Below are 20,383 nucleotides of genomic sequence, written 5' to 3'. Positions count from 1 at the left end.
ACTACCCTCGAAACTGGTGTCAGGAGAACTTTTACTTCTGCATAATATATTCCCCCCCCAAAAAAAAACCAACCAACCAACCAAACAAAAACAACCCCAACCAACCAACCAACCAAAAAATGAAAAAACAACCAACCACCATCTGATTCTATTGGGGTCCTTCCAGAGACTGCAGAATTTCCAGGATAGCTAAATTCCAAGTAAGAGTCAGGTTTCTTTTCACTGAAAGTTAGAAAAGGATATATATTTGAATTTCTGTGAACTTCTGGAAAATAATTGTTACAGCCAACTAGGTGAGGCTGAGATAAATTGAGGAATAATCTTCCTGTGCTAGGTGAAGTGAGTTAAATAAATAGTTCCTGAGTTATGACAACCCTTTAAAAAAAAAGTGTGAGGTCTAGTTCCATATCACTTGCCTTTCTCTTGCTACATCTAAGCAAACCTTTTCCTAAGGGTGGGCATGGTGAAGGGAGAGCAAAAAGAAGAACCTGTAGCTAGGATATAGGACTTGAATAACTGTCCAGGACCAGATGGAGCCCATCATCAAAATTAAAGCAGTTCTTGTGCCTTTGGTTCCATCACTAGAGAATGGCTGTGTTTCCTTCCAGGGTTAGAGGTCAGTATATAACCTTTACGCTATGGAGACTTGTGAATGAAAAGAGTAAAAAAACTTGTCCATGCACCAGACCCATAAGCCTCCAGAAATGGTGCTCTTCCCTCTAGCCCTGGGTGTGGGGAGTGAGCGGGTGGTCCGGCTGCTGCTGCAGCTGGAGGGTTCCCCTTTGAAGCGTTGGAGAGAGCTGCAGCATGGAGCCAGGAGATAGTACGGCTTCCTCCCCTGTGTCTGTCCATGCTGCATCCCCAGGAGCTTCTCCCCCCCCCCTCCCCCCCGAGGATGTCTCCTTCCAAGGCATCACTGTTTGGGAGAGCAGACCACCTCCGGAGGCTTGAAAAAGCAAAACCCCTCACGGCTGCTGCTCTAGGAGGCCAGAAGCTCTGTTGCTCTGGGCATGCCAATAGATTGCTGCTGGAGGTGTAGCCCTTGCCTTGCTGATTAGCCCAGGAACTCATTCTCTCGCCCTGTGTAAGGGCAGCTGGCGAATATCCATGTCTGAGCTATCTGGAGCTGGGAGGGGAATTCCTGTGGGGCCAGATGTACGCAGCCTGAATGGGTTCCACCCTGGGCTGGCTGCCGCTCACCAAAGACATGTCTAGCTTGAAACTGTCCTCCACGTGCAGTTTGTTACAAGGGATGCTGCTGTGCTGTGTGCAAGGAGGCTTTCCTAGGGCTTGGCTGCTGCCAGCGCTGGATTTGGTGCTCAGAAGGGAAAGGTGGAGCTCCTGCCAAAAAACAGCTGAGCGTGGTCTCCACCAGCCTTGGGTTTTTTTTTCATGGCTTCCTCTGAGCAAAGGTTTGTCATGGCCTTATGTGCCATGGGAAAGGACTTGTGACGGCAATAAACCAGCAACGTTTTTCCCCCCACCAATGTGTTCCCTCGGTGTCAGTTGCTGGACCTGCTCCTCACTGATTTACTGGAACTCAATACGGAGGAGGAGAGGGACGCTGCTGGCAGCTGTGCATTGTTGGCAACTAAGTTCCAGTTGTGGAGGCTTTAACTTAACAGTTTAGTCTACAGTTGTACAGAAATAACACCCAGCTCTTACTTGGTTCTGAGATCCAGCGATGGAAAGCCTGTCTGCAAGGGAGGGAGGACAGGGTGACCTGCTTGATGGAGAGGAACAGGCAATTTACTTGTCTGCAGTCTCATCGCTAACATTTTTTTTTTCTGCCCCCCTGAGTAGTGTCATCTCTGGGAACCTAATGGAAAGCTTTGCAGTGGTGTTTCCATGCCCTTCATAGTACAGTCGCTTGCCAAGTTCTCCTCTGAATGAAACTTGTGGGGCTGAGAGCTGCTTGGGCTGCAAAAATACAGAGGAGCCCACCCATGATCACTGCCAGGTGGCTATGGACTTCTCCCTGCACTTGCAAGGCTGCCTTTTATAGCTGGTGGCCTGTGGCAGAGTACTTTGTGTTCTCCGGAGCTGGACTTTTCCTTGGTGAGGTAACAAGGGGTTCTTATTTGCTGAAGACCTTACCTGGTCTCCCTCATTAGCGCTTCCTAAGCATCACCTTGCCTTTTCTTCCCAGCTCCTGAATGCATTAGCATAACCTTAAACTTCAGTCAGTTTTATTTCTCAGCCCAGGCACAACTTGGAGTTTGCTGCTTCTCTTTCAGCCCCCCAGGAAAGCTGTCTGGGAGCTTTTCTCCGGCAGGCACAGGTTTGCTGAACAGGTTAACTCTCCCCTCACAGCTCAGCCATGGGACGTGTCCTTTCTCTCCAGTGGCACCTCCACAGCTCTGAGTCGCTTTTCAGTGTGCAAGATAAAATGTCCATGGTCTCCTGGGTTGGCAGGATGCCCAAGTACAAGAAGAAAGTCACTTTGCCCTTACAAATCAAGTTTTGAGTTAATTATCTGTTTGCTTGGACAGAGTGTGTCCTTGTGCTTCCCTGTGTTGGGAAGATAATCTTGCGATCTGGACTAGGGTCAGAGGAGTTCAGAGCTTTGGCAGAGCAGCAGGAGGGAGGGAGCAAGCGATGGGTGACTCCCCAGGGGAAGGACAGGGGCCATAGGGCTAGTTGGGGACTTGAGAGCTGGGCGCTCATCCTTGCGCTACCGCGGATGCTGGGTATGGCCATGGGCAAGCCACAAGTCACTTAAACTCTGCCTTGGCAAGTGGAAAGAAGTAATTCAAAGAGATGAAAGTTAAACTGAGGAAGATAGTGGAGGGGACTGGGAAGCCAGAGGCCCAAAAAGATGTGGATAGTAAATCTAATCTGCATGCGGAGGTGGATAGTAAATCAGAAGTATTCATCACTTGTGTTGTAACAACCTAATATGGGGATGCTCACAGAATTACTATGCCACACTCCTGCTCTGCGGTTTATAAGCACAGTAGTAGGTCTGGGGCATTGTATCACCTTGTGGAAAGGAGGGAGAAAGCCCCAGATCTGTGGGGTGACTGGAAGAGTGGGGTCTTCCCCCACTAACACCCTGTGGGCTCTGTGGTAAGGGCTTTATTAAAGGCTGGCCATGAGTCCCTGTTGAGTTTTGCTGGGGTGTTAGTAGGAGCCAGGTTGGGCTCCCTGGCTGGAATGTGGGGCTGCTCCGATGGTGCTGGCGGAGGGGAAGCAGAAATCACTTCTGGTGGATCAGCATGAATGCAAAGGGAAGGGAAAAGCTTGGTGGGACAGTGAGATACCTTGGGACGCAAAAGGATCTTGCAGTATTGTGGTGCAAAGTCTCTCTCCAAAGAGTTGTTGGGCTGCCTTGTGCTCCTAGGAGTAAATGTATAGGGGAAAAGCATGCTCTGAATGTCCCTTAATGCTCTTGTGGTCTTCTGTGGCACTGTGTGACTGCCGGTGTTCATTTGTTTTTCCTTGCTCACAGTGCCTCTGACCATCATGGGGGATGCTGGCATGGAACCGAACATCTCCCCTCCCGACAACACTTCACAGCAAGACTCTCTCTTCAGCATGATGGACGTGTTTCTCATCTCGCTCATCACTGGGCTTTTTACTTACTGGTTCTTCTTCCGCAAGAAAAAAGAGGAAATCCCAGACCTCCCCAAAATTCAATCAGTGTAAGTAACAACTCTCAGGCAGCATGGGGTGAGTGTAGCTTTCCATCTTGCTTATGGTGGATCCTTGGAGGCTGTGTGGGAAGTTCATCTGGATTCTGGGAGGTCCCCAGGCAAGGGGACTTAGTCCCAAAGTGCATTTCTCTCCCCTCGCCTTTCTTCTGAGCTGTTCACCTCGCAAGGCAGAAATCCCCGAGGAAGAGCCAGGCTGCAGTTCTGCCTTACCCCACCGTGTGGCCCAAATCAGTAATTTGCCTTTCCCAAGCAAGGCAAGGCAGAAAAGCCCCTGGCTGTACTTCAAAACTCTTAAGGATTGCTTTGACTATTCTCTGCGTTTTCTGATAAAAGTCATTTAGATAAATCTGGAGAAAGGTGGACTTGCTCTTAAGCAGGTTTCCTATCAGAAATCTTATCTACCCTTAGCTATGAAGAGAAGAAATAGTCTCGGGGAGCTGGGAGATTGTTCCTGGGCATGAGCTGCTTGGCAGCTCTTGTGAAACTTGCTTGGCTTTGATGCCAGGTTACTGCAGCAGCAGGAGACTGGATTTGGAGAGGGAGAGGTCCTTGTTCTACCCTGTCTTCTGCAAAGGGCTTAGGGCCAGGAGCAAGCTGTGTTGGTGGAGATCTGGGTGCATTTAGTTCGTTCTCTCAGTCGCATACCAAACTTAACTGCGGTTTTGGCTGGCTGGCTGGCTGCTGGGCTTTAGCTCATTCCTTCTGTTTCCTCCTGGAGCATTGGTAAGAGCAGTAAAGAGGTTTGAAACCCACTGCAGCAGAGACTGTAGGAGCTGGCGTTGTGCAATACCTTTCCCTTCAGTCTCCTGGGATCTGGTCCCTGCGTGGGTGCGGTTTGCCCCAGAGCGAAGGCCAGCCTCAGCCTTAGCCCAGCTCTGCAAATTAGGCCTTTGCAGAAGGTAACCACACAATAAAGATGAATCCTCTGGGTTTGTAATGCTGACTGTAAATTCACTGTAGGCTCCCCACCCCGGTCCTGAGCGGTTGGTTGTGAGGCCATGCTGTGAGGAGGGGAAACGCGATGGCTCGCTTTTCTCACTCGCAGTAGGTCCAAGATTTAACACATACAGTTGCACCAGCAAGGTGTCCTGCGTGAAGTGGGTTTCTCCCCATGGCACTTAGCAGGTGCTGCTCTGGCAAGAAATACTTGTCAGTCCTTCATTTCAAAGTGTCACAGCCTGGTGTGGAAAGAAGCTGTGGCAGGACCTGTCTGTAGGCTGCTCAGATGAGGATGTTTGGTGATAAGTGAAGGCATTTCAGCAGGGGATTGATGCTCCCGTTACCCTGTGTGTAAAAGCTAAATCAAACACAGCAAGCGGTTGTGGGTCTGTTATCTCAGCCCACTAAGGTAGATATACAGGTCTATGCTGCTTTCAGTTTTCAGGGCTCATCATCCAGTGTTTGTGTTATAATTCAGGTCATAATTGAAAAGGAGCAGGTTTGGTCTCATCATTTCCGCTTTGGTCAGATTATGACCCTCTCCTGTGGTGGCAGAGCCCTCTACTTGAAGGCAAGCCTAGGATGCCAGGTCTGTTGTGAAATCCCCAGGTAATGGGAAGAGTAGCACACAGCTCGGAGCAAACCCTAAGGCAGGCTGCACGCACTGGTGTTGCAGGAGGATGGAAAGTGCATTTTCTGGCTGGGAGGGTTTTAGAAGGAAGAAATGTCCCTGGCTGCGGTCCCTTGTGCAGACAGGTGTGCATGAGGCTGGTAGCAACCCAGCTATCTGTGCCAGCCCGGCCTTACCTTGGGAATTTGTTTTGTTGGATTGGTCGAACACTTTCCCTCTCGTGCCTGCAAGAGGGCTGTGTATATTAGTGTGTGTGGTTGCCTCTGGAGATTGTAATGAGAACTGCTGTGTTGCAATGAGAGCTAAGCTGGCTGGAGAAATGGCACTATCAATCTGAAATTAGATCCTGACATAGCGCAGATTGACTTGGAGAGCTCCCGTGCCCACCGTTCTTGTGACTGTTTCCACCCACCGTTCTTGTGACTGTTTCCACCCACCACCCATCACGTGCAGCTCTTCCAGAGGCTGTCATGACCTTGCGGAGAAGGCACACTGCAGATGGGCTTGCTAACCACCCCGGGTGTGTGTTACCACCTTGTCCTGCTGCAGGACCTCAACGTGTGGGTTTCTATCTGAGACTAGCTGGAGGTTTTGGCTTTGAGTTGACTCACGGGTATTTTGCCCGTGTTTCTTGCGTGGGGTCCATGCTGCCTCCTCTGTCTGCGTGGGAGATGGCTGGCAGGGAGCGCTGTGTGCAACTGCTGCTTGCAAGAGTTGTGGAAGAGCAGCACCTCCTGTCACTGATAACCAGAGAGGGGTGAGGTTGCTCCGGACCTTGTCTGACACAATTAATTTTGGAAAAGTGACAGCTAGGCAGGTGAAGAGCACAAGAGGGGTCTTTAAAGCAGTTTTTCCCATACATTAAGCCTGACCCTGCCATTGTCTGCTGCAGCCCTGTTGTGGTCATTGTAGCAAGCTGGTCTGAGGGCAGCGTGGACTCATAAGCCAAGGCTGTGGCTGGTGGCACATCCATCCTCTGGGACGGAGACAGCAACTTCCTGCAGCTTTTGCAGTGTTATTTTATGGGACGCTTGGAACCAGGAGGGAAATGAGTGGGGAAAACAAGCTTGTTCAGCCTCGAGTTTCCTTCCCTCCTGTCATCCTTGAATCTGGGGTGGAGTTTCCTTTCTGATGAACAAGCAAATCACCAAGATACAGGATTACACTGTCAGCCGCTGCCCGTGGCTGGCTGGATAGCAAGCTGGTCCATGGGCAGGCAGGGGCAGGCCCATCTGCAGGCAGGGAAGCTGTCCCGGACCCATGAAGGCAGAGGGCCCTCAGCGGGGCTGTCTCTGGCTGAAGTGGAGAGCCTCGACCTTAAGAGGTGTTGCTTTTCTTCAGCACATTTTCTGCAGCTCTGCCTTGACTCACCAAGCTGTCCTGAACTGCTTTATCTGATGGTATTGGGTGATGGTTTCTGTCATGTTGTTTCGGCCCTCAACATCAGCTTCAGCCTCGGAAGACTGGAGGATGAAAGTGCTGAACAGCAATTCAGATGTGTCATGACGGCTACTGCTTTAATGGGTTTGCTTGCAACGTGAGAGAGTGCAAGCAGCGTCTCTGACCTGAACACAGCGTCCAGCACCTTGGTGCCTTCCTGGGGTTTTTGGGAGCTACCGCTGAGCAGCATGCCTCGATCAAGCCATGTCAGCTCAGCAGGGTCTCCAAAGGAAATGCTGCTTCTGCAACTGCCCTTGATTGTGGAAGACATAGATGCACGGTCAAAATACCCCGTTCTGGATGGCATGTGGGCTGGGTTCACTCTGCATGGCTCTGCCAGCCCGTGTGTGGCCTGGGAATGGTCATGATCTTGCCCTGACGATGCATCTCTGGGTTAATCTGCCTCTCGGGCGCTTGCTGATCCCTTACCCTCACAGCCAAACGGAGCTGTTCTCCTGCCCAAAGTCCCCCAAGAAGAGTCAGAGCCCAGCATATGGAGAGGCTTGCTGCGTACAAGATGTCCTGTACCTGTGTTGTGTAACACACACGTGCATGGGGCAGGCCAGGATACTGCTGACTGAGGATTGCTTATGTTTTGATCGTTTTCAGACTTAATTGAAACCACTGGAGCAGCCTTCCCCGTGGCCTGCTCTGCAGACATCATTAGGGAGAACAGCTCTCGATCGCCACGCAGCCGTGGCCACTGCGCTTCCTCGTGGTGCTATTGCTGGGGAATACACTAATTTATTTTTATTCTTTGGCTGCGCCTTCTCTGCATGTTTCTCAATCGCAGATTTCTTTCCTTTCTCATGTCCCCGCTCCGGAGTTGTGCAGACTGTTGCCCCGGGGACACGCAAGCGGAGACATCGATTGGTATGCTGGGTGTCACACCCTCCCTTCTCCCCCCATCTTTAACATTGTTTGGGGCAAAAGTTGGCTTATCTCTATTCTGCAGCTATAGAGAAATCTGTTCCCTGGTGCTTGTAGGGCTTCCTGTGGCAGGAATTGCTCCAACTCCTTAGCCTGATTAGCTCTCCTTGCTGCCTGTGTGTGTGTTAGAGAGAGAGAGAGAGACCACTTCTAATTTAATTTAATAGGATCCTGAAGAGAACAAAATCCTTTGAGCTGCCTCCGTAATGGCACTGCCATAGTTACCCGTAGCGTTGCTCACGCAGCGTCTGGAATCGTTTCATTCAGCTACAGTGTTGACTTTTTTTTTTTTTAAATAATATGTTTAAAAGCAGCTGTGATATAAACAGTTTCCAAGGTAACAAGGCTGAGGGAGGGTTTTGTGTCCCGTCCCCCTGCTCCACGCGGATGGGAGAGGGACGTGTGCTGCAGAGGACCCTGGGAGGTTTCATTCTCCACTCCTAATTCCGTTCTGCCACTGCTGCCAGATGTTGCAGTTTCTCAGGACTGCACGGATCCACTCGGTAACTTCCAAAGCCCCGCCACAAGGATCTGAGCGGACAGGACCACTCCTGCTATGACCCGTGCCGGGACCTTTTGTGCCGGCTCTCTTCTCCTTAACAAAAGGCTGACGCTTGGCTTTAATGCCCAGGAGGAGCAGAATGGAAAGGCCTGTGTACGTGTTGCTCCAGAGCTAAGTTAGATCCGTCCCCCCACGCCTCCCCTTGCAGACAGACACGGCTGCCCTGCGACTCTTTGTCTGCCTCTTCCCTGCCCTGACCATGGGCTGCGTGTACTCGGCCCCGCGAGAAGAGGCGGCAGTGGCGAGGTGAGTTGATCTGCCCGATGGGCAGGTGGGATCGCTCTGACTTGGAGGGTTGCTCCTGCCATCCCAAAGCTGGGCGGAGTGGGGTGCTTCTCCCTGCTGGGGCAGGAGGAGAAGGAAGGGGAGAGGCTGTGCTCGGAGGCAGGCTGCTCCAGAGGAGACCCTGCTGTCGGAGCTCAATTTCTCTGCAACGTCCAGGCTGTGTTCTCACTTCTGGATGTACGTGTGCTTTCGGGAGGAAAGCCACAGGCATGAGAGCTTTCTGAAGGAGAGGTGTTTGGCTGAGACGGAGACTTTGGTATCGTTGCTGAGCTGTCGGGAACTTCCTCCCCCCTCCTTTTTTTTCTCCTGAAATCAAAGTGACAGAGAGCCCTGGGATTTGCTTGTGCTGTGGGCTCTCACCAAGGGTGGGCAATCTGTACAAGCTAAAGACTCACTCCAACAATGGAGTTAATCCCCTTTCCTCCACCTGTCACTTCTAACTCTTAGAGTCGCTGCCCTGAGCTATCTAAGCTGTAAAAGCAGTTGTTGCTGAAAACACGCTTTCTCTTCTAAGTTTTGCTGGCTGAGTGGTAAGAATTAGTGTCATTTCTGTCTTCAGTGTCTGTGTTTTTGCAGCAAAGATTTTCAAGCCACCCTGATGAAGCAATTTCAAGGAGTTGTGTAGCCTTTTTTCAAAAGCCAGACTCATTATTTCTTCTGTGTCTGAGCCACAGACTGTTCTCCACCACAACACTTCAGTGCAGGGTTGCCTCCTTTGAAAACAGACGAGCTCCATGTGCTGCACTCTTTTCTCTTCCAAAGGAAGCTTGCTGAAAGGATCTAAACATTTTTTTTTTTTCCTCCTTTAAAAGCATTTTGTCTAGCAGTTGACCCAACAGCCATTTTAATTGGATCTCATTTACCGAGAGCGGTATACCAAAGAGGTTCATCAGGGAGCCAAAAGCGAAGTGAGAGCTGAGTCTTGTAAGCCAGCTGGGGGGCAGCTCTCCCAAGCCCCCGTCCTGGCAGTAGCATGGGCAGGGCTGGGGCTCCTCTCTAAGATGCTTGTGGTACCCCTGTTCCCAATGAAGCACAAATGACAACATGGGGACACCGTTAACTGCTGAGAGAGCAAAGTGGGGCATGCGAAGCAACACTCTCCTGGGAGCACAGCCTCCTCAGGTAGCTTTTTTGGGTAGGGTTCACTCGTCTTCCGCGTGTGCTGTATGGGGCTGTGTCAGTGCTCGGAGCTGTCAGGCCAGGTTATGGAGCTCCTTGATACCTTTGGGTAGAAAGGGGTGCTTGAAGGCGTGCTTTGCTGAACGTCCCCCACCCTGCAGCTCTGTGTGTGTGTGTGTGCTCTGCAAATGCCTCAGCACATCCGCAGAGATCCCTCCCTCTGGGCTGCAGAGTTTAGGAAACTGTTAGTGAGCTCTGCACATTCTCACATGGGCCAGAGCCAAAACCATTTGTTTTTTGCCTGGAGGCTTCTCTCTTCCCACAGGAGACCCAGCCTTGCATTCTTCCACTGTGAAAGAGAAACGGGTCCCACGTTCCTCTTCCCCGCTACCGAAGCTCCAGCAAGTGAGCTCCTGGCACTTGTCCTCCTGCCTTGAAAAGACCCCAGCGCCTAATCTGACTGTAGCTAGAGCCACCTCTGCTTGTGAGGCTCCCAGGGTCCCCAGGGCTGGGTTACTTTCACCCTGTGACACTGAAAGTCCACGGGTGTGCTTAGGATAGCAAAGCCTGTCTGGCTTCCTACCTAGTAGGGTAGCCATAGTGGTGTGAATCTCTGCCTCGATGCTTCTGATGCTGCTGCGGTTTGTCCCTCTTTTGAGATAGAGGAGGCTCTTTCCCTGTGATAATACAAACTCTCTCTATGCTGGAGATCCGCACTGGGGACGGAAATGCCGGCGTGGGAACGAGCCCTGTGGGACCTCGGCAGTCAGCGGTCGCCTTGCTGGAGGCTCTGTGGGTCTGATCAGCTGCGTCTGTCTGCTCCGCAGGGCTCTCCAGCTCTGGGACTCCTGTCTGGCATGCTGTTTTGAGGTTGGAACATCTGGTTTTTAGCCCTGTCTGACTTCAAGCTTGGGGAATCTGCCCTGGGGGGGCATAGCTTAGGACTGATCCCCTGCCTGTCTGCTGTGCTGGGCAAAGCAGGGACCTCTCCATTCCCTTCTCTCCCACCATGGCTTGGCCTCTGAGATTTTTCTGGAGACTTACTCTTGCATCGTAGCTCTACGAGATCCTCAGCTGTGAAACTGCTCAGAGCAGTTGATAGAGTAAAGGTTTCCTGACACTCAGGGCTGAGTTCCTGGGCTTTGCCTGTGGGAGGATTTACCGATGGAGGTAAGGCAATGTGTCAGCTATTCGCCTGTGCTCTGAGAGTCCCTGGTCCATGGCTGTGTGCAGAGGAGAAGCCCTGCAGCTGAGCGTTGGGTATCCCTGTGACAGGGTAAATAAGAGTGGTCGATGGGGGCTCTCACCACTTTGGGTAGCCTTTTGACTGATATGGTTTGGGGGCCACTTTTTCCCCCCCACTTGCTTATTCCTGACCTTAAAGAATGAATGTGCCCATCTGAAAGGAGGTTCCTCCTGTCTTTCAGAGCAGCTCCAGTGAGAGACAGCAGCTTCATTGAGAAGATGAAGAAGACGGTAAGCTTCTTCCTCTGGCTACATGGGGTGCTGGGAGGGTGGGGGAACTCGGATCCTTCCCAGTTTCCTCTGGAGACTGTCTAGCTGTCAGCAGGGGGGACTGGTTTGGATACAGACACATATCTGCTGCGAAGAACATCCAGAGGAAGGTTGTGTGGACAGGCAGGAATAGCTCTTTCAGTCTATGCCTGAGAGTTGTTCTTAGAGAAAAAATTGAAGTGAAAATTTGGTGCAAAAAAAGTGTAATATGAGATCAAAGTCAGGAGGGAAATGGCAGAGACTTGAAAGTCACTGGCTGGCGGTTGTTTATCTGTGAGGTTGGTTCCCAAACTGGCTCACTCTGGAATGGGAATTGTTATACACAGAACTGGCAGCTTTTGACTCTGCTGGACTGGACACAAGAGGAAGCAGAGGAAGAAGCAAGGGCTGGATATATTTTCCGTTTTACTTCAAAGTAGCTGGCTTGCAGCAGAGCAGGAGCTCCGGTGCTTAGGCACTTTCCCAAAGCTTAGGCAAGTCTGCTTTCTCATCCAGGGAGTTCCCTGTTTCCAGGAGTCACACTGCAGCCTTGAGACTGAGAATAAATCTTGAGGGTTTGCTCTTTGCTTTGGGTTTTAGTCTGACCTGAGTCACCCCTCTGAGACTGACAAGAGTCATATTCTTCTTAACGGCTTAGCCTTGAGTTTTCTGCTGCAGACCTGGTGTGGAGTCCTGTACAAGTGTAGACCCCTAGTTGCCTTTAGGTTGCAGTCCAGGGCTCCTGATCCCAGGCATTTCCTTTGTCTCTGACAAGATGTGTTTTGTCTGTGCATTTGCCAAATGAGTAATCACCATTTAACGGGGATTTCTTTTTCTCTCCAGGGGCGAAACATAGTGGTTTTCTACGGTTCCCAGACGGGTACAGCAGAGGAGTTTGCCAATCGTCTCTCCAAAGACGCTCATCGCTACGGCCTCCGGGGCATGGCAGCAGATCCAGAGGAGTACGACTTGGTAATTTAGCCATGAACAGCCTCAGGATAGGTAACATCCTTTTAGTGTCCCCTAGCAAAAAAAAAACAGAAAGAGCCTGGCCAAGAGACAGCTGCCCTTTTAGTAGTGTCATTTAGGGGAGAAAAGATCAGCCTGAGAGATGCAGAGATGGGCTTGGTCCTTGCCATTCTGCAGATTTGGAGTGAACGCTGCAACGTGACTGAAAGAGAAAGGTAGCCTGGAGTGTTCGGGAGTTGCGAGTCATCCTTTGGCAGCATAAAACTTGCTCTGTATTCCTTCTGTAGTTAGTGTTGGTCCCATACTGCTGCAGTCTTGGATGGAGGCATTGACATTGTGGTGTTCTCCAGAGTGAACAATGATCCTGGTCCCTTAAAGCCTTGTATGGAAAATCCCATTGCTTTTCTGGTGGGGTAGAAGTATTGACTTGCAGTTCAGAGAGGGTAGTTAGCTTTATTTCCGCTGCCATTTTGGGTGGGTTTGGCCTTTCCCAACCCCTTTAGTAATCACCTGTTTGACGTTACATGGTGCTGTTCTGCACACCAGAGGCAGCTGTATTGTAGCAATAGGCTTGCCCAATAACCATGTTGTGGGATCCTTGAGGGTTTATTCTTTCCTTTGGTTATAGTCGGACCTGAGTCGCCTCTCTGAGATCGACAAGTCCTTAGCTGTGTTCTGCATGGCCACTTACGGCGAGGGTGATCCCACAGACAATGCCCAAGACTTCTACGACTGGCTGCAGGAGGCTGACACTGACTTGTCGGGTCTCCGATTTGCAGTAAGTGGCTCAATTCCAGTTTATGTTGCATTTGGGCAGGAAAGTCAAAAGCCCTCCGCTGTGCCTGCACGTGGCTTGGGTAAAGGCACAACGTGATGTCTATGCCTTGTATGCCTGGGTCGGATGCGGTCCCTATTGTCTTCCTCTCCAAGCTTCGTGGATGCTTGCAAACATATATCTGGGGGCTTTAAATGCAGATTTCAGAGTACTCTCTCCACTCCCTAAATCACAAGAGTTTGCTGGTAATGTCTTGCCACAAACAGCCCAGCAGGCATTGAATACAAGGTCTGTAAATGAGTTACAGGCTGCTGCTGCTGTTCAGAAGTTAATTGAGCAGCCCCGGGCCAGTTCTTCTCCTGCAAATTAAATCACTCAGAGGAGTGTGTAGCGCTCTTCCTGTGCTAAGCTGAATAATAGGCTGAGATACAGCCACCTCACCTAAACCCCAGCCAGATTCCTTAGGCAGCATAATAATTGCAAGTGAGGAGAAAATCCACTGCTGGAGATGTTAAGCTGCTCTGTATAAAGCAGTGAGCAAACATTTGCTGAGTGGTTTGTGGGAGGCAAGGGACAGCAATTGGTCTCCAGGCAGTCCAGACTCTTACTGGTCCCTCGAGGAGATGACACAGGCAGCTCTTGTGTGTGCATCCTCTTGACATGCCTGAGGGCCTGGCTCAGGGGAGGTGGTGGTGCCTACTGACCAGACACTCTCCAGTGGTGGGTTCTTACTCAAGGTCCACAAATAGCTGACGGGGAGCTGGGAGGGGTCTTGCCGTCTTTCTTCAGCATCCTTTGGTGGGTGATACTGGCCAGAGGATGCCAACTGGATGGGAAGAGTCCAGCCCCTGCTTCTCCGCACTCAACAGCGTTCCCTTCCAGGTCTTTGGGCTGGGGAACAAGACTTATGAGCACTTCAATGCCATGGGGAAGTACGTGGACAAGAGACTGGAGGAGCTTGGAGCCCAGCGCATCTTTGAACTTGGGCTGGGAGATGACGATGGCAAGTGAGTAGCTTGGCTTGAAGGGCTGGTCAGAGCTGGCTAAAGCATCGCGGAAGGGACCTTGGCAGGGAGTTGGCTCCACTACGAAGACAGAAATAAACTCCATAGGGCTAGCTGGGGGGGCTGACACGTCTCTGAGTGTGTGTCTGTCTGCTCTTTCTCCCGCAATCAGATCCCTGTACATTTAGAGTATCCTAGGGGATCCTGTGTCTGGGAAATCCCACATCAGCTTTAAATGACCATACTTATATACTTGAGGAGGCTTTGCAGCCTCCTCTGCCTTTGCCCTGCTGCAGCTCCATTGCTAACCCAGCCTGTATGGGTTGCTAACCCAGCCTGTATGGGTTACCGACCCATCCCTGTGGAGTAGGCAAACCGACCCATCCCTGTGGAGTAGGCAAACTCCATCTCTTTGTGAACTGTTTGTTTTATGGTGGAAGGCATCAATTTTCCAACTTGGACAATGATTTTTTTTTTTTTTTTTACCTCTCTATGCTTACCTGAGCACCCTGTGGGTAGCAGCTTAACCTGGAAATTACATCAACCTGTGGCTTTACCTCTAAGGGCTGCAAGATCTGATGAGAGGCATGTGCTGTGTGTGGGGGGCTCTGAGCTCAGAACAATAAGCATTGCTGTGGTGGAATCTGCCTTCTAGGAAAGTGACCTAATGCCAGGAGTGGGCAAGGGGGAGCTGAGTTGATTAAAGACTGAGTCTGAATAACAAAGCCCTCCTTGACAGACCTGGTGAAGGGAGGCGTGGCTGGTATAGCAACAGTTCCCTCCCACCCACTTAGTGATCTGAAGATGCTCTTCTGGTGATCCATGGGCATGTAGACGTACCAAAACTGCCTGGATCCAAGGATAAATGCCTTTTCCCATGGTGAAGGAGGAAGTCTATAGGGATCTCAGATGGCTCCTCTGGGAATACCCCTTTGTTCCCCCTTGGGCAGGGTTATTGAATCTCTCTTGCTCTGGCTAGCTTGGAAGAAGACTTCATCACCTGGAGAGAGCAGTTCTGGCCGGCGGTGTGTGAGCACTTTGGGGTGGAGGCTACAGGAGAAGAGTCCAGGTGGGTATGGGAGCAGGTTCTTCTGGGTGCCAGAGAGATTGGCCACCTCTGACTGGTGGTTGTGCCATCAGCCCTGGGCCACTGTCCCCTTTCCTGTGCGCTGTCTCCCCTTCCAGACTTGAGAGGGCACACGTGAAGTAGATCAGTGAGTGGGGCTGTTTGGACTGAGCCTGTCCTGGTGCAAGTTTCAGCCCAGCTCTGGATTTCTGTTCTGAATGAGGAAGTGATGGTTTTGTTTCCTTTGTGGATTGCTTTGCTGGATTGTGATGCTCCCAGTGAAGCTGATGTTTCCTCTTGGTTTGGGCTTTCTGCATGGTCTTCCTGATCCCTAATGTCTTGAGAGGGGCAAAGGGGTGGAAGTTGCACTTGTTTTTGAACTGCAGCAAATCCAGCAAAGCAGATGGTGGTTCCAATGTACATTGTGATTTCCAGATTGACTTTTTTCTCTTTTCTGTCCCCCTTCCTCCTCCAGCATCCGCCAGTATGAGCTGGTGGTGCACACAGATGTGAACATGAACAAAGTCTACACCGGTGAGATGGGTCGTCTCAAGAGCTACGAGAACCAGAAGCCGTAAGTGCCAGACTGCCCTGGGCAGGGTGTTTTTGGGCCAGGCTTCGGCCAGTGGAGTCCTTGATGTTTCTAACAGCATGTGCTATGTGGGCAGTGTCATTTCTGCAATGTAGCCATGTGGCAGATGTCTGCCCAAGAGAAATGGGCTCAGATCTTCACTGGGACTTTCAGGGATTCCCCAATTAATGAATCATTAGTATGTGAGAAGGTGGCCGTGGTCACATGTGCTGTTTGGCTGGTACATTTGCAGCATCTGTCTTGAGGTCACTCAGAGCCTTTCCTCACCCAAGGTAGCTAATGCGTGATGGTTGCTTGCAGTTTTGCTTTGGGGAGATTAGCTGTATAAATTATTTCCAAACTGAAGTATTTCTTTGAGATGTGACATCCCCTCCAATCTACTTTTGTGTCACTTGTTCTTAATGGGATAGAAGCTGTTGACTGCTGGGCTGTGCTTAGAAGGAAAATGATCAGTTTTCTCTGCCAGTGTGGGTAGCAGCGTGATCATAATTTGGTTTGTGCTATGGTGTACTTTGAAACGTGAGCCAGGACAGCCCCACGCTCAAATCATGGGAGCCTGCTCTGGAGGCAGAGGGAACGTGCTTGGATACAGAAAGCACTGTGAGCCTGCAGGAGAGTAACCCAGAGGATCCTTGTCTTTCCTTCCAGACCGTTTGATGCCAAGAACCCCTTCCTGGCCCAGGTTACAGAGAACCGCAAGCTGAACAAGGGTGGAGAGCGACACCTTATGCACCTGGAGCTGGATATCTCCAATTCCAAAATCAGGTAGTTTCCCATGGGAGACTGCTCCTCTATTTTGGCAGAGGCAGTCTGCATCAGGAGCAAAGAACAAGGATGTGGCACTGCCCTCACCTGGCACTTCAGGAGGGGACCTTGTTCTCATAATTACTTAACACTGTCCCTCTGGGCTTCCGTACCACATACGTGGTACCCCATGTCAGGACTTTGTCCCAGCTCTTGTGCTGTGCCTGGCCATGCCAGCTGGGTGCTCTGGGTCCCTGCGGAGCTGGCTGCACATACCTGTCCTACCTGAGCAGTCCCAGCTGCAAGAGTTCTCTAGAAGTCATTCAGAAAATGAGGGGGCAGATGGGCTGTGAGAAGAGGGGAGAGCTGGAGATGGCTCATGCCTGGATTTGCCTGGCTTAGGTGTACCAGCACAGGGGGAATAAAGCCTTGTTCTTAAAAACGCTCTTGCTGGCTTAAATTCCTCTGTGTGTGCTTGTGAGAAAGCTATGAACCCAGGTGGCTTAACATAACAAAGTACTACAGAGGTTTTGAGCAGCTTTGCTCCTTGCCTGTCAGGGAGTTGGCCTGTCCTTGCTGGAAGTCTGGCCTCGTTGAAGTCTCTGGCAAAAGTGCTGTTACCTTGGAGGTCCCTTGTAAAAATACCTAGTTCCACAATGGTCCTTTCTGCTATTACTGCCGGCTCTTTGTGATCCCTGATTGTGCAGGCACTGTGTAGCAGCTCGGATCTCTGCTGTCCTACTGCCCCTTGCACCAGCCCGCTTGTCTTCTAGCTGAGCAGCTCAGGCTTGGGGAGGACGAGAAGCGGTGCTGGTGTTTCATCTGCTCTCCTCCTGCTCTCGTGCCAGGTACGAGTCTGGGGACCATGTGGCAGTGTACCCAGCCAACGACTCCTCTCTGGTGAATCAGATTGGTGAGATCCTGGGCACGGATCTGGACACGATCATGTCCCTAAACAATTTGGACGGTGAGTATGGATCACCCCTGAGCGTCAGCAGTTGTCCTTCAGCTATGGCCTCTGTCCTTCCCACCAGAGCAGGAGCCAGATCACCTCCAGGTCCCGTAGGGCACTTACAGGCAGAGACGTCCTGTGGCCGCTCCGAATGCCTTGCCATTTTAGCAGTGGCACAGAGCCCGCTTGCTGAGAGCCAGCTGAAGTGGGTCAGTTGTGAAACGTACTTAGTGTGCCCATTCAACAACAAATTATGTAACAGCACACTCCTAATTACAGAGCATCAGCCTGCCAGAGCATCCCTCTCCCGCAGCAGCCCCGGAGCTCAACAGGGGCATTAATGTCTGAGATGCTGTTATTCAGGCCTTGGAGGAGGCACAGGCTTGGGGACTGAACTGCCAGGAGGGAGCACTTGTGCTGGTACAAAGAGCTGCTCTTGGGCAGTGTTCCCAGCAGAGCTGGCCTCTGGCAGGAGGGAGATGGCAGCTGCTGCCCATCTTACTCCTGAAGCAGCGCAGCCTGACCTGAGGTGTCAGATGTGCTGGCCCAGAAGCCTAAGAGAGCTCCTGGTTTCAAGAGAGCAAGTGGCTTTAATGCACTGCTGGAACCTGCGGCCCCCTGTGCAGTGTCCCACGTTGTCTGGCCTCACACTGTCGTTCCTCTCCCTTATGGACCTCTTAATTTGCTGAACTGAATGGCTCCAGCCTTGACTTTCCCAAGGGGGCTCTGAGCACAGCTGTCCATGGCTGAAGGAGACTAAGAACACTTTTGAGGCCAGATCTGAAAGAGGTGTAAGTGCATGAGGCCAAATTAGGTGTGGAGAACAGCTCTCCTGTTTGGTCTAGGAGTTTGCTGGGTGCCTCTGTGCATGCATATCTCGGGGCAGAGAGCCCCATTGGGGAGCACGGGGTATTTTTTTGCTGATAAGCTGTCAGGCAGCATCTGTGAAACACAAAATGAGCTACTGGGAGACGTAGCTGCCTGGGGAGGGAGCTGCCCTGTCCTGGAGCTGCTTCAGTGTGGGATCAGGGCTTTGGCCAACAGGCTGATTCAGCCCTAGGGCTGTTCTCTCCTCCCTGAAGCCCGTTCCCCTGCTCTGTCTCGAGCTCTCATACACTGCATGTAGCTGCTGGCACAAAATCTCTAACATAACAGCATGCAGTTGCTGATTTTTTTTTTTTCTCTCCTTCTCCAGAGGAATCAAATAAGAAACATCCCTTCCCCTGCCCCACGTCCTACCGTACAGCCCTGACGTACTACCTGGACATCACCAACCCGCCCCGCACCAATGTCCTCTACGAGCTGGCCCAGTACGCCACGGATGCTGGCGAGCAGGAGCGCCTCCGCAAAATGGCATCGTCTGCTGCCGAGGGGAAGGTGAGAGCTGTGGCTTTCCCAGCAAAGCTGCTGGGTTGAACTGGGTGCTGGGGGATCCCTAAAAGGGATCCAGGACTGTTAGGCACCACATGCAGAGAGCTGAGGGAGTGTTTGCCAGCTGCATAGGGAAGTCGTCACGTGTATGCCCTCCTTGCCTGCAGGCGCTCTACCTCAGCTGGGTGGTGGAGGCCCGGAGGAACATCCTGGCCATCCTGCAGGACATCCCCTCGCTGCGTCCCCCCATCGACCACTTGTGTGAGCTCCTGCCCCGCCTGCAGGCCCGCTACTACTCCATTGCCTCCTCCTCCAAGGTGAGCATGCTTCCAGCAGGGACTGAGGCTGCTGAGAGACCGCTTCAGCTGCAGCTCCAGCGTGCCGCGGTCCCCCCCTCAGCTGGGGATCGGACATGGGGAACTTGCCCTGGTGACACTTTCTGTGAGGGGGGCAGCTTTAGTTCTCTCTGTGCATGAGAAGAGGGGGTTATCCCAACTTCCGCAGGGTCTGCAGAGGGTCCCACACTGCAGCCAGCTGTGCCCTGATACCACCACCCTCCCTGCAGCCCTGCTCCTCTTCGCCTGTAGGCCTTGCTTTCAGGGCTTGGCAGCAAGGTGGAATTTTAGGGGTTGGTCAAAATTCACTCTTTACTTTGTGCCTGAAGCCCTGAGGTTGTTGGCAGTACCAAGGGAAGCTGAGTGGTCCTGTGATGAGTCGGGCGCAAGACAGAAGCCACATGTGGGGCGTGCTGGGAGGTTTGATCTGCCAGGGGAGGAATAGCGGTCCCAGCGTTAACATTAGGTTAAACTTCTACCCACCCCTGAGCACAAGGGACTGAGCTGTGGGGTTGCTGGGGCTCCCTCTCTGCCTGGCGCTGACATTCCTTCCCTGCAGGTTCACCCCAATGCCATCCACATCTGTGCCGTGACAGTGGAGTACGAGACCAAGACGGGACGCGTGAACAAAGGGGTGGCCACCAACTGGCTAAAGAACAAGGCGCCCGATGAGAACAGGAGCAACTCCCTGGTGCCCATGTACGTCAGGAAGTCGCAGTTCCGCCTGCCCTTCAAACCCAGCACGCCCGTCATCATGATCGGACCGGGAACTGGCATAGCCCCCTTCATCGGCTTCATTCAGGAGCGGGCCTGGCTGAAGCAGCAAGGTGAGTGCCCAGAAACTTCCCTGGGGACTGGAGCTGCTGCAGGACAGTGCTCTGTGGGGCCAGCTGGTGCCTCCAAGGTGCAGCTTGTGCTGCTCACATCGCTGAAGGGTCTAGCAAAAAGCAGAGGCGGTGGAGCAGGGTGAACAGCAGCTAAGTGTTTTTGCCCAGCACGAGGATGCTTTGGCCTCCTCTTGGCCACAGAGGGTGTTTGGCAGGGCAGATAGACCTGAGCCAGTTCCCTGACCTCTGCCACCACGTTTCTGAATAACCACAGTCAAGTCACTTGTACCCGTGTGCTTTAGAAATGAGTCTTTCTGGGAGTCAGTCTCGAGCTTCCCCTTATAAACAGAATCACAGAGTCGCAGTCATGCAGCTCTGCCTCCTCTGGGTTGGTAGGACAAGGGGAGGTGGGGAGGACAGGCTTGGGAGCTGCAGAGGGCCAGCTGATGGGCGCCGTGTGACTCTGCAGGCAAAGAGGTGGGCGAGACGGTGCTTTACTATGGCTGCCGCCATGAGCATGAGGACTACCTGTACCGTGAGGAGCTGGCCCGCTTCCATCAGGAGGGAGTCCTCACCCAGCTCAACGTCGCCTTCTCCAGGGACCAGGCCGAGAAGGTACCACTCTAGTCCCCCAGCCACTTGCTCGTGCTGCCCACCTCGCTCCCAGCCGTGGCAGCGGGGGAAGAAAAGGC

The 20,383-nt window shown here is 52.1% G+C and overlaps 1 protein-coding gene across 3 annotated transcripts in view; it reads left to right on the top strand.

The window, feature by feature from the left end:
• POR (cytochrome p450 oxidoreductase) overlaps nucleotides 1-20,383 on the top strand; it is a 31,310-nt gene that overhangs the window by 9,336 nt on the left and 1,591 nt on the right. For all 3 annotated transcript variants that reach the window (XM_072881913.1, XM_072881912.1, XM_072881911.1), the window contains 13 exons: nucleotides 3,452-3,644; nucleotides 10,990-11,038; nucleotides 11,900-12,028; nucleotides 12,654-12,803; nucleotides 13,683-13,807; nucleotides 14,784-14,873; nucleotides 15,346-15,444; nucleotides 16,111-16,227; nucleotides 17,055-17,173; nucleotides 18,354-18,535; nucleotides 18,697-18,846; nucleotides 19,424-19,691; nucleotides 20,161-20,306. In XM_072881913.1, the coding sequence (XP_072738014.1) occupies nucleotides 3,466-3,644; nucleotides 10,990-11,038; nucleotides 11,900-12,028; nucleotides 12,654-12,803; nucleotides 13,683-13,807; nucleotides 14,784-14,873; nucleotides 15,346-15,444; nucleotides 16,111-16,227; nucleotides 17,055-17,173; nucleotides 18,354-18,535; nucleotides 18,697-18,846; nucleotides 19,424-19,691; nucleotides 20,161-20,306 (1,803 nt within the window). In that variant the 5' untranslated portion in view covers nucleotides 3,452-3,465. The remainder of the gene's footprint in view (nucleotides 1-3,451; nucleotides 3,645-10,989; nucleotides 11,039-11,899; nucleotides 12,029-12,653; nucleotides 12,804-13,682; nucleotides 13,808-14,783; nucleotides 14,874-15,345; nucleotides 15,445-16,110; nucleotides 16,228-17,054; nucleotides 17,174-18,353; nucleotides 18,536-18,696; nucleotides 18,847-19,423; nucleotides 19,692-20,160; nucleotides 20,307-20,383) is intronic.

This window comes from Ciconia boyciana, chromosome 17 (genome assembly GCF_034638445.1).
Source record: "Ciconia boyciana chromosome 17, ASM3463844v1, whole genome shotgun sequence".
NCBI lineage: Eukaryota > Metazoa > Chordata > Aves > Ciconiiformes > Ciconiidae > Ciconia > Ciconia boyciana.
This window is presented reverse-complemented; position numbering and strand designations above follow the sequence as displayed.